At 47.4% G+C, this 12,931-nt stretch overlaps 2 protein-coding genes across 4 annotated transcripts in view; both read left to right on the top strand.

Moving 5' to 3' along the window:
- The window catches only part of Usp3 (ubiquitin specific peptidase 3), a 72,637-nt gene extending 64,849 nt beyond the window's left edge, over window positions 1-7,788 (top strand). For both annotated transcript variants that reach the window (XM_032911303.1, XM_032911304.1), the window contains exons 12-15: window positions 3,173-3,291; window positions 3,534-3,647; window positions 3,753-3,820; window positions 5,379-7,788. In XM_032911303.1, coding sequence (XP_032767194.1) covers window positions 3,173-3,291; window positions 3,534-3,647; window positions 3,753-3,820; window positions 5,379-5,544 — 467 coding nt within the window. In that variant the 3' untranslated portion in view covers window positions 5,545-7,788. The remainder of the gene's footprint in view (window positions 1-3,172; window positions 3,292-3,533; window positions 3,648-3,752; window positions 3,821-5,378) is intronic.
- A 51-nt stretch (window positions 7,789-7,839) lies between these two features.
- On the top strand, window positions 7,840-12,361 carry Fbxl22 (F-box and leucine rich repeat protein 22). 2 transcript variants are annotated; one of them, XM_032911307.1, is made up of 3 exons: window positions 7,840-8,497; window positions 9,230-9,780; window positions 11,949-12,361. In XM_032911307.1, exons 2-3 carry the CDS (start codon window positions 9,446-9,448, stop codon window positions 12,322-12,324), a joined length of 711 nt encoding a protein of 236 aa, XP_032767198.1. In that variant the 5' UTR covers window positions 7,840-8,497; window positions 9,230-9,445; the 3' UTR covers window positions 12,325-12,361. The 2 variants fall into 2 exon arrangements, with proteins under 2 accessions (XP_032767198.1, XP_032767197.1); XM_032911306.1 differs by lacking the exon at window positions 7,840-8,497 and having other exon boundaries at window positions 8,766-9,780.
- The last annotated feature ends 570 nt before the right edge of the window (window positions 12,362-12,931 follow it).

Raw genomic sequence — 12,931 nt, 5'->3', positions numbered from 1 at the left:
GCCAGGTTCCACTGTTGTCCCTTTACTCAGTTTCCTGGGAGGTTCCCTTGGAGCATTCTGACCTGATGCAGCTTCAGTAATATTACGGTTACATCTGTCCTGGCAGGTGTAGAGCTCCAGAGCCAGCTGAAGAGGAGGGAGATGGAGAGGCACTGAATGGAGTTCTTAAAGCAGTTAGAGCTACCCAATTTAAAACCAATCTAGCATCTGCCACTCACGGTCATCACTGTACCTACTCTGTTCATACCTTCTGGTGCATTTTGGTTTTTCCTATGACCTCATCTTGATCTTCTTGCCTGTAATTTAGGTGAGGAAAAATACTGGGGAGTCACTGAAAGCATCTCAAGAGGGCAGGAAGGGTGAGGAGACACTGGGACACAGTGCAGAGAACAGACAAGCACTGAGGAGCACTTACACTTGGCTTTCCCGAGGGAGGAGGTTATGGCAGGGTGCTGGTGTGCAGTGTATAGACCGGCTGTGCCATTGCCTGTGTGAAGTGTGCTGGAGCCCCATTCTGCCCACATGGCTGACGAGGTGTAGTAGGCATGGACATAGTGGATAGCAGACCAGCTAGTATCCTCTGCATTTTGTTTCGGTTTCAAGAGTTGCAGATGAGTTGCTCTGAATGGTCAGATATCCACTCGTTAAATGCCAGTGCCTACTTCTACAGCAGTTCTCACCCTGTGGGTTGAGACCCCCGTGGGCCTTGGGATCACCTAAGACCTTTGGAAAACACACACACACACACACACACACACACACACACACACACACACACACACTCTCTCTCTCTCTCTCTCTCTCAACATGAGCAAATTCACAGTTCTGAGGTAGTAAAGAAAATAACTTTACTGTTGGGGGTCACCACACATGAGGAACCATATGAAAGTGTCACAGCAGTAGGGAGGTTGAGAACCATTGGTCTAAGACATCAACTTCTTGAAAGCAACAATTTTCATTACCAAAAGAGACTGGCAGAGCCGTCTAGTGACTCATCAGTCACCCTCTAAGTAACAGTGCTTTCCATGCTGAAACCATCCACACCCAAGGGCAGTATTCTCATGTTTGTTTTCAATCAGTACTTCACAGTTTTCATCTGCAAGTCTTTTGCTGCTTTAACATGTTCCTGAGTGTTTTATGTTTTTATGCTACTCCAGATAGAATTGTCTCGTGTCCTTTACGGCTGGTGCATTGTTAATGTATGGAAATGCACTTGTGTTTGTGAGTGACGTGGCATTCTGTCTTCTCAGTTCTAACAGTATCTTTTGCACACTGTCTACTTTGTAAGTGCTTTCCTGGGCCCTGCTTTGGTATTGCAGCCACTGCCGTATAAGTAGCTATCTAAACTGTTCACTGCCGTCTTTGAAGAGTTCATCTTTTACTATTCGAGTTGTTTTGTGAGAGGTGCAATGCCATCAAGGTGATGACTTTGGCACATGGCTATCTGCATGTGTCAGTACTGCTTCCCCCAGAGCTTCCCTGTCTGTGCTCTTTGTCAAGTGTCAACTACTTATGGGGGTTGTTCCTGGTCTTTGACTGATTCCTCACCATATGTTGACTCATTTGGGTGGGGTCAGCTTTCCTCTTCCTGATGTGCTGGATGCTGTGAGCCGTCATTGAAGCTTCTCAAAGGCCCCTTGCTGGAAACTCAGTTGGAACTGCATTGACTCTCAAGTTTTAGATTTTTCCTCATTTCATGGCCCCTTCCTTTAAACCCTGAAACAGTTAGCTTTTTACATGATGCAGCTATACTGGCTGGTGAAAACACCCATGGTTAGTTTCAGAACTTGAGAGTACCATAGTGACTATCTAAAGGGAGTCATAGTGCCAGCCAGTGTGCATTGTAGCCAGTGGTCTCTGTGGTTACAGACATGTGGATACAGTGTCCTATATATTACTTACAAAATTGGGTTTAGTAGCTGAGGCTTGCTCTAGGAAGGGTAAGGCTGAAGCAGTATGTCTGGAGGACACTAGGATAAATAGGATCCATCCAGACCAAGCTGAGGAAAACAGGGAAAGCTGAGAAAGGTTTAAGGGAGGAAGTGAAGGGAGCTGAGAGGGAACCTGTATGTGGCTCAAAGGTATTGGTATCATGGAGCAATAGCACAGTGACAAATGCATGGGCCTCATGATCCATGGTGGCCCATCACATACCAGGGTGCACCTAAGCTTTGCTAGACCTTGCCCTGATTCTCCCTAAGGGGCTTGTTCTGGCACTAGAGCAGGGAGGCCAAGGCTGACTGACCTGAAACTCCTGAGAACAGTGACATCATTGCTTTTCCTTGCCCTGCCAGGTTCTGCTTGCTGCCCAACTTACCAAGCAAATCCACTGTTGTAAGAATACACAATTTATAAAAATAAGCAAAGAGATTAACACAACAGCCAGGGGCCACAATCAGGGAGAAGCTGAGGAAGTGAATAACCTGGATCTGACAAACATCTGCACAGGGTTTCACTCTGCGGCTCTCAGTCATGGTGTGCTCTCAGGCCTCTCAAGTATTAGAGCCTATTTCTTGTTTGAGAGTTGGGTACAGAGACATTTGTATTTTTCCATACAGGATACATGTCTTTCACAGACAAATTCTAAGTTACTAACTGTGGCAGGAGTTCAGAAACATTTCCTGTACAGGCCCAGTGGGCAGAGGCCTTTCGTCTTCTCTTGCAGTGTAAAGGCAGCCAGACCATCCATTTATGAACAGAGCCTCATCTACAGAGCCGGCAGCTGGCCAGTTTACAAACTCCAGATCAATCAGTTAAAATCTCTAAAAGAATACAGCAGCTCTGCCTTCTCTGGGGGCTTGAACTAGGACAGAGGGTTTAGATTAGCTCTTCACTCTGTGTTCATTTTAAATAAGACGGAAATGTTTGATCTAAATTTTACCTTTTTAAATGTGCTTGGGTCACACATTGAGAGTAAATAGCTATTGAGATGTTGATTTAATTGGGAATCCATCTTTACTTGCATTTATTTAAAAAGCATAAAAGCTAGGTGTTTTAAACACGTGCTTTCTTCCCTGCAAACATTGCTGGTCTTCAGCGTGCTCTGAGGGTGGCTGACTTTTAAAGTTACAAAACTGAAAACACAAGCTAGGAACTTGGTCATTTGACCACAGGGTGCTCCCCTATAAAAGCCACCTCATTATAACGCTATCAAACGCCAATCTTTTCACAGATTGTCTTCGCAGCTTCACTGACCTAGAGGAACTTGATGAGACGGAGTTGTATATGTGCCATAAGTGCAAAAAGAAACAAAAGTCCACAAAAAAGTTTTGGATTCAAAAACTTCCCAAGGTCAGTGACGCGGTTCGTTCGGTTAGGGTCTGTCTTCATGTGAGCAGTCAGTTCTGATTGGTCTGTAAGGTCTGCAGCCAACACTGAAACCTCTGATAATGTATAAGGCACACAGGAAGAGAGCAGTGTCAGCATCAAGAAAAACTGGGGCACCCAGTATACTGAGCCTGTAGTCTTGGTAGGTACTGAAAGGTGAGTTAAGTTGGAGTTGGTTCTCAGTCTCCACCCTGCTTTGTTACCAGGCGCTGTGCTTGCACCTGAAAAGGTTTCACTGGACAGCATATTTACGAAACAAAGTAGATACATACGTTCAGTTCCCACTGAGAGGCCTGGACATGAAGTGCTACCTACTAGAGGTAAGGCAGCGGGGGAGGAAGTCTTCACAGAGAAGTAGGTACTGGGCTGCCCTTGATAACTGCTCCTAACCAAGCCCTTGGGGTACCCTCTCTTTTTTTCTGTAGCCAGAGAACAGTGGCCCTGACAGTTGCCTGTATGACCTCGCTGCCGTAGTTGTTCACCATGGCTCTGGGTGAGTCGTCAGCTTGTCAAAGTTGGAAGTACTTGGTAGCTACACAAAATGGCATGCAGTTTCCAGTTACTCACCAGTTGTCCCAGTACTCCCTGAACATGAATGTGGAGTCATGATAGGGTACAGAATGTTCCTCTGTGGAGCACTGCTGAGGAGGATGTGAAGCATGAGGAGCATCCATCTTTTACTCTGCACCACTACATACTGCTTCCTTATGCCAGTTCAAATTTAAGAAATGGTAATATTTGAAATAATGTACCATGTCATCTACTTTTAAAAATTAATTTTTAGTTTTGCTGAATAACATCCATTTTTTTTCATCCTGGAAGTTTGGGTTGTACTTTGGGTGTATCTTTTTCATTTCTAGTCTGATAAAGACATTATTTTACTTCCAAACTTGGACCAGTATACTTGGGATATCAGCGTCCTTCTCTCACTGCAGACATGGCTCCATCAGCTTGTCATAGCTGTGAGTAGGGCAGGACGCTGAGCCCTGCTGATTTATAAGCATCCTGTTGCTTCTAAGTTTGTAGGATTTTCATAGACATAAGAAAAATCAGGTGTATTTCACATTAGTAGTTAACAGGGACACTCTGAGTGTCATTACTGATAGAAATATTTTTATATTCTATCTTGATTTTTATTCCTGGAATCCTTACTAAAGATAATTTGCTGAATTGTCTCCCAATTTGTCTGATCCTTCCTGCCAGTCTACTGGCAACTTTGTATTTTGCAATAATTATCCTTTTTCCCCCTAACATCCTACTTGTTTTATGGTTGGGGTGTTGCCCTGTCTTCCTGTCAGTGTTGGCACTGGACAGTTTTGTGTCCTCTCTGAATTTCTGCATGGATTCTATGATGACTGTCTCATGTAGCCTTTACCCTCCATATATCTCTAATGCTGTTTTCTTTCCTCAGTAAGAGGGAGGAGGAGACTGGGCTAAGGATCTTTGTAGCAGCTATAGAGGTCTCCACCTGCTGCTGTCTGACCAGGCAGTGCTGACAGGCCGTCCTTCGTGACCAAGCCACTGAGCAGCTTTCTTGAGGGCAGACAGATTCTCTGGCATCAGCTTTCCTTGGGTCTAGAGGCTTCCGCTTATGCATAAAAGGCTGTTACAGCTCTCTAGCTTCTGTGCTGGCTCCGTGCCATCTCTTTTGTTCTAGAAATTCATTTTTGTGGTCAGTCAGTGTATTACTTGTTTCCCAGTGTCAATACAATCCTTGTCTGTGGATTTAGAGGAAGGTAAACATAAGAGCTCTCAAACTAGAGATCTCTGGGATTTATTCTCTAATTACTGTGCTTATTAAGATCAGTGACCTTTCACACCGCTCAGCTCCAAAGATCCTTTTGTGACTTCTGTAGCCTTTCTCATCATTTGAGACAGGGTCTCACTATGTAGCCCTAGAACTTACTATATAAACTCAGAGATACCCATCTGTCTCTGTCTCCCAAGTGCTGGGGTTAAAGGTGTGCAAGACCCAGCCCTTTTTATATTTACTATTTTACTTCTATAGTCTTTTTTTTTTTTTTTTTTAACTTTTTGCCTTTTCTTTACAGGGTTGGTTCTGGGCATTACACAGCATATGCAGTTCACGAAGGCCGCTGGTTCCATTTCAATGACAGCACTGTGACAGTGACTGATGAGGAGACCGTTGGGAAGGCGAAGGCCTACATTCTGTTTTATGTAGAGCGTCAGGCCAGAGCTGGAGCAGATAAACTGTGATACCTCCTGACCATGATTCATCAACTATACCGGACAACATTTCCATTCTCCATAAATACTTGATCCAAGATTTAATTTCAGTATGCACTTTTCAATTTCCAGTTTGGGGTTTTAGTTTGGTCAGTGGTAGTGACTTACCCAATATGGGCACCAACTAATTTTTGTTGTTGTTCTACCAGAAAACCTCAGCAGGCATTTTGATTGGCTGCTTTAGTTGTAATAATTCAATTTTTATAAGTAGTTTCCAGAACTTAGTTCTGTTTGACTTTTTATATTAATGTTTTCAGTTCTCACGGAGGCACATTTTATTGCTCTGTACTCACATGCTGAGAGCCACCCTGCCTGCTGTCTGCACAGCGGGCAGGTCAGCGACTCCATCGTGAGGGTCGTGTGCGCAGGTCTGTGACCCGCCGGTTTCACAGCGACTGCTCAGGAATCCCTTCTGACTGTAGGCCGTAGTAGCTGAAGGTCAGGAGACCAGGCCATCACCACTGCCTGTGCCTCAGGGTTGCTGTTCTCAGCATTAAATAAATTTGTCAGTTCCGTTGCGTCTGTGCTCAAGTTCCAGAATCACTCTATTTCTTGTTTCTGTTCTTCTGTTAATTTTTTCTTGGGGGCAGGCAGGCAGGCTAGGAACTCTGACAAGTGCAAATATGTGTTTAAAAGCCCTGTGATTCAGCTGCATGACAGAGGTGTGTCCTGTGTGCGGATTCTGTCTGACCATCAGAGGTCAGGTCTCCTCCAGACTTGACTTCCAGGCAGAAGTGGATCCTTGACGCTCTGGGTCTTAACCCACTCCCTGCCTAAAGCAGAACCAGGTATATTAAGTATTTGTCTCTGAACAAGAATAGTTTCTATTAAACCCAGTAGCTTAAAAAATACTGTTCACAAAAATAGGGTAGAAGCACTATTTGGATTCAACCCAAATTAAAATTGGTTCATTTAAAGAAGGCGGCAGCTAGTAGCAAGTGTGGAGGCCAGTGATCGAGTTTGCAGGTTATTTGTAACCTGCAAGTCAGAGTGTAGAACTCCAGCATGGCCTGTACCATAGTCACTTCCTTGAGGGACAAAAATGCACTTCATGCAGACTTTTTAGTAATCTCATTTTTTTCTATTAAAAGTTAGTGTAGTAGCTTTCTTAGGTCACTCTGAGGTTGATGAGGACACATGGCCTAATTCCATTTTAATATTAACTAGAGAAATCTTGCATTCCCTCAGAGCAGAAATTACACACTGGATCAGCACCTTATTAAAACACTAACTTGAATCCATACAATGACCACATGTGGTTAAGTTGAAAACTCATTCATTCCTCAGTCATACTAGTTAGGTCAGGGATGGACACAGGAAGGTCTAGTACATTTCCATAGGGCATGAGGTCTCTCACACAACACTGGTCTAAGCCACCATGTCTAAGCACTACAGCTTATTTAGTGCAGGGAGAAATTGAGGAACTGTGCTACGTTACATGAGGTAGAGGCTTATGCACTTCTATTAGTCTACTGGTTTGACCCACAGATCGAGGGTCGCATGATTTGCTCTAATATATCGACCTTGACACCATCACAGCTAAGCCTGAATGTGAGTCTCATCTAACTTTGCACACAGCTCCTGCTAATCCAGGCTCCTCTGGCATTTGTGTCTTGGCCTCTGAATAGGCAGTTGTAATGACTTACACAATACTCAGACAGAGCTGACACTGTCACACCAGGTGGAACAGCAGCAGCTGACTGGGCTGCCATGTTGGGGAGAGGTCATTAGACAGGCAACACTCTTGACACAAAAGGGAATGAATGTCTCTGGGAATTTTTGTAGCAGCTTTATTGCTTGATTTTACTTAGGCAACAGTGGCCGAGTGGCACCATGAAGACTCTGAGGAAGTGACTGCCCATTGGCTGTGCCCACAAACACCCACGATGTCCATGTACCTATTTGTTTGTAATCTGTGTAGCCTTACTGCACCTGTTACAAGCGTCTCTCTGTACTGTCTAGGGCTGGCTTTCCCCATGTGTGCTAACTGGCATGCAACTTCTTGCTCAGAGCTTATGCTGAGGCAGGGCCTCATGCATGCCCTGTCCCATCAGCCCCTGGCAACAGGAAACTCCAAGTCTTCCCACACAGGTGGGGATAGAAACTGTGGCAACATAAGTCTCTCTCCATGGTGGAGAATCCTATGCTTATCCACTGTATTCTACTCAGTGTGTAGTGACAGATGATGTAATTAAACCAGTCACATGTGCTGGCGCTGGTTGAGTGTCATGTATCACACCTGTGGAACCTGCTCAGATTTATTTCACTTCGGTTTATTGTACATGTTTAACCCACTGTAACCTCCCCAGTCCCTTAAACTTTCATGTTAATCGGACTGCTGGAGTCACCTCTTGCCCAGGCTTTGGAAAGGCTCAGGTAAGAACTGTTTCCAGAGCATGGGTCCTCGGTGGCTGGGGACAGCCCTGAGAAGATGCCACAGCACAGGAAAGAGGAGGCACGTGTTTGTGACTGTTAGCACTGGGCAGTAGCCGTCAAGTGAGTGGTGGCTGTGCCAAGATCACTGGCCACTAGAACTTAGTTGTCCATATGATGCCAAGAGGACGTCATTGAGAACGTGACTCACTCATTCGTGCTGCAATCACATCCTAGTCCTGCCTCACCAGCTGGGCTTTTCTGTGGAAAGTGGCATTAAAGGTCTGTCTGCTTTCCCATGTTACTCCTGGATTGTTTCCAGTGGAGTTAGACATGGCAGAGCTACAGGCAGCAAGGGGTGGTCCTGTAGCTTACATGAGCAGGAGGAAAGGGGAGTGGTCATTAAGGGATTCTGTGGAGTCCTTTCAGGGGAAGCTGTAGTTGTCTTATGTTTCTACCATGTCGTATGTACTAAGAGCAGCTTCATACTTCCAGGTCCGCAGCACAGCAGTGCCTACCCTCAACTGTGCTGGATCACTTCTCACCACAGGTACACATACTGCTCCTAAAAAGCAGGGCAGCGGAGGGCAGCCTGTGAGCATCTAAACCCGTCAGACTTCCAATTCACTTCCCATCATTTACAGTCAATTAAGTGTTCAAAAATAGAAACTGAAAAAGAGCTGCCTCTGCCCAACCTCACATTTTGGGAAATACTATCTAGGACAGATAATGAAACTATGCAAATTACCCCCAAGAACACTTGCACATGTCAGTCAGTTTCTCTCTCTCTCTCTCTCTCTCTCTCTCTCTCTCTCTCTCTCTCTCTCTCACACACACACACACACACACACACACACAAAACACTTTTAAAACATTTCAGATGAATCTTATGACAGTTCAGGGTAAAAATGGAGCCATTGGGGTTTGAAGATAGCTCATCCTTGCATGGTAGCCATCGATGTCCTGAGCTAAAGTAACAGGCATGATCCTCACATTCCACTCACAGTTTGGGGCATGTCACCTCCCTTAGCTCAGTAGATAGGACTCCCCCCCGCCCCCAGCAAGGGTGAGCAGGGGAGCCCCACTGACACACTATAACAGCGAATACTGTCATCCTGCTAGGGAGAAAGGCTGCGCCCAGGAAGAGCTGTTGTAGCTAATTATCTCCAATGAAAACACCTTGGGAAGAGCCAAGAGCCCTGTGCTCAACATTATCGGCTCAGAGGAAAAGAAATCCCTTTTAAGGAGAACTTGTAACTTCAATGGGCTGCTCTTTTGCCAGGACTTTCAGACCCTCTGAACATAAGCCGAACCACAGATGGCTTTGAGTAAGTCTGGATCCTGACACCCGCCCTCCCCTCCCCGGGCTTCAGCACCAGTTGTTGGCCAAAAATAAACACCATTCCTCAACCATATATGTCCACCAGTCCTGATCTGGGGAGGAAGCAGGAGGCAGGTCAGATCCTTGCTGGGCACTCACGTGAGGCCACCACTCACCATGCACATAACCCAGCTCAATCGGGAGTGTCTGCTGCGCCTCTTCTCCTTCCTGGACAAGGACAGTCGGAAGAGTCTCTCCAGGACTTGCTCCCAGCTCCGAGATGTGTTTGAGGACCCCACCCTCTGGTCCCTGCTGCACTTCCATTCCCTCACAGAGCTCAAGAAAGACAACTTCCGGCTGAGCCCTGCACTGCGCAGCCTGTCCATCTGTTGGCATTCCAGCCGTGTGCAAGTGTGTAGCATCGAGGACTGGCTCAAGAGCGCCTTCCAGAGGAGCATCTGCAGCCAGCACGAGAGCCTGGTTAATGATTTCCTCCTGCAGGTGTGCAACAGGTAGGCCACCTTGCCCCTGAGCAGTGTGGCTTTGCTGGCCTTGGCTCCAGGGGGACTGGGAAGCACACATTCCAAGAGCAAAATGGCTCAAATTGAGACCAAGGCAGACAACCAGTTCTAAGAGTTGGGTTAAATCGGCTTGCTCTCAGCTCCTGAAGATGCTTCTGTGGCAAAGGAAGTTCTGAGTTCAGCTGGCCCTGTCCTTGGAGCAGCTGTCTTCACTGGCAGCCATTAAGGCCTGGTTAGGTTCAGCTGAGCCTGAATTTTCAAGGTTAGGCCCCAGGAAAAGGCTCCCAGAGGCATCAGGTGGTGCAGGCCTCTAATTTGGCCAAAAATAAACACCATTTCTCAACTAGGAATACAGTCACCGAGGCCTGAGAGCTGCCGATGAGGAAGGAGAGCCAGGGTGCTCAGGTGAGCTGAACCAAAGCCTATTGCAGAGTAGCAGTGAGCATCTCCTCTGAGGGACACACTCATCTGGCATATTACCCGTGGAGGATTTCAATTGTCGGGGGCAAAAGGGATGCTCTGAGACATAGTGTGGTGCGCCCAGTTTAGGACTTCCAGATTTTAGCAGGTAAGACACACACCACACAGTTAAATTTGAATTCGAGATAAAAAAATTTTAATTTAAGAATGCCCTGAAAACATCCCCTATTTGACCTTTTGACCACCACCCTCATCCCCCTATCCCTTGCACAGGCTGAGCCACAAAATTGGTTGGTCTACCTTCCTGGGCAGGGCAGCTATAGCCAACATGGCCGTGCCAGGTGCTGAGGAGAAAGAGCTCTCTGCTAGCTAAGATGCTTGGGTGGTTGCCAGCTACTGCCATCTAGGGTTAGTAGTCAGGGTTGGCTGACCTCACCACAGGAAGAGGAGGTAATTACAGTGGCCTGCCTTTCACTTGTTCTCTTCTCAAGGTAGATTTGGGCTTGGCTCTGACTAGACCAGGCCAGGCCATTTTGATGGGTTTCACTAGGCTCAAAATAATCAGACTGCAAGGTGATGGGTGGAGGAGAGGGAGCATCACAATCCCATATTGGTTGTAACCAATTCTTGATGGGAGGTAACCAGGTTTAATCCCTGAAACCAGCAAGATTCGATTTAAGATTACAGGATCTGCTAAGCACCAGTCCCCAGCGTCAGAGAAGGTGCAAAGGGCATTGGGTTTTCAGTTCTGATATTGTACAACTCACCCCAGACCAAATGCTTCAACACCCACCTCATACCTTTCTCTGGAAAATGAGAAAATGTATATCACAAAGTGAGATGAAGTGAGAAAGGTAAAGTGAGCTGGGGGATGTAAGCGAGTCAGCTGTTCTGGATTCTTCTGCCTTAGTCGTTTTCAGTCTAAACCTTAAGGCCAGGTCAGGCAATACGCTGAGGGCTTAAAAGCACCTTCATATTCATCTGAGTAACTGTACATGGCCCACAAAGTATCTTCTTGCCAAGTCACTTGAGCCACTGTGTGCCAGTCTCCTCATTTACAAAACTGGGGCAGTAGGTGTAGTGTGTATGAGGGAGGCATGGGCTCGGCGTGTGAAATGGTACCAAGCACAGCACATTTTAATTACTTTTATTTTCCCAGGCAAAAGGGAGATGAGCTGCCCCAGCTAGGTGTAGGCAAGACACTAAGGGGAGGGTGCTGTGGAAAGGAACCTGACTCTCCAATCCAGATTCAGTTACTTGACCACAGGGTCCAGGCCCACTGGAGGCTCCTCCCAGGGAGGAAGCCACGTGGCCATTCTGGGCTCTAGGAAAGTGTTGTCTGTCTGTAGTTGGCTCTGTTCACCCAAACCTCAATCCTCATAAGTGCATGGCTACACACTGTACCAACTTCAGGGCCTGGCTCTAGCGGCCCTGGGTTTCAGGCTGCTGACCCAAAAGCTGAAGAAACCGAGATGAAAGTATGACCCAACACTGGTTTTCAGTCACTAGCCATTACTCCTAGAGACCTTTCCGCCCAGAGTCTATGTCACTAACGGACCCCAGCCTCGGGGAGGATCAAAGCCACACAGTTGTCCCTTTCAAAGACTAATAATGGATCCCAGATGAAGGGACCGGGACCGGGACCGGGCTGCAACCCTAGCCTCGGTCTCGCTGCAGTCTCCTGTAAAGGAGTTCTGTCTGTTGCGCCTCGGCCCCGTGTCAACGCGCTCTCCTCGCAGGTGCCCCAACCTGGCGTCCGTCACGCTTTCGGGCTGCGGCCACGTCACGGATGACTGCTTAGCGCGATTGCTGCTCAGCTGCCCGCGCCTGCGCGCGCTGCGCCTGGAGAACTGCGCGCGCGTTACCAACCGCACGCTGGCGGCCGTGGCCGCGCACGGGCGCGCGCTGCAGACATTTCACGTGGACTTCTGCCGCAACGTGAGCGCCGCCGGCCTGCTCCGCCTACGCGCCGCTTGTCCGAACCTGATCCTGAGCGCGGAACACAGCGCGGCCATGATACCCGATCAGCCGCCGCGTGCGCGCGCGAGCCCTGCTTCGGTTTTCTCGCCTGCACCGGGGAGACAAAGCGCACCTCATCCCACGGGCTCCTATTGAGAATGTGCGCACTATTAAACGAGCGGATGCCAGTAAAGCATTCTGTGGTTCTCTTTAAACGTCTGTCCCACCCCCGCGGCTCCTGTAGGGCGCGCGCTTACTCGCCCTAGCGGCAGGGCTGTGTACTAGGTTGGCGAGGAGCCTCCGAATGGCCGGAGGAAGAACTCAAAATGAGGGCTTCCCTCGCTGCTCTTTGCCAGACCCTGCAAGATGCACAAGCCATTCTAGAAAACTCACTCCCGTCCCTGCATGGCTGATAGTTACCAATATTTCTCCTGTTTTTCACAGGGGGGGGGAATGCATCACTTTTTAAAAAGACAGCATTTAAAGATAAAAGTAGTAGCCCTAGTTAAAAGTACTTAGATATGAAACTATTATTAGTTGATGCAAAATTTCTGGACTTCTAGGTCAACTTCACTTTAGTCGTCGAGTCCCCATGGCCAGGACCCTCTCAGTTCACCCAGCATCCCTCTTTAGGCAATGGACGGGCAAGCAGGCTAAATGAACGCAGCCAGGGGGGTGCTTCTCTGGCTGCCAGCTATAATCAAGACTCCTTCATTTATCTGCAACCAGGCCTCTTCAGTTTTCTGAGAAGTGGTTTTCCAAT

This window comes from Rattus rattus, chromosome 8 (genome assembly GCF_011064425.1).
Source record: "Rattus rattus isolate New Zealand chromosome 8, Rrattus_CSIRO_v1, whole genome shotgun sequence".
Taxonomy (NCBI): domain Eukaryota; kingdom Metazoa; phylum Chordata; class Mammalia; order Rodentia; family Muridae; genus Rattus; species Rattus rattus.
This window is presented reverse-complemented; position numbering and strand designations above follow the sequence as displayed.

Coding starts and splice junctions, on each gene's coding strand:
- Fbxl22 (XM_032911307.1), top strand. CDS start 9,446: ATGCACATAACCCAGCTCAATCGGGAGTGTCTGCTGCGCCTCTTCTCC. Junction 9,781..11,948: donor CTCCTGCAGGTGTGCAACAG/GTAGGCCACCTT, acceptor CTCTCCTCGCAG/GTGCCCCAACCTGGCGTCCG.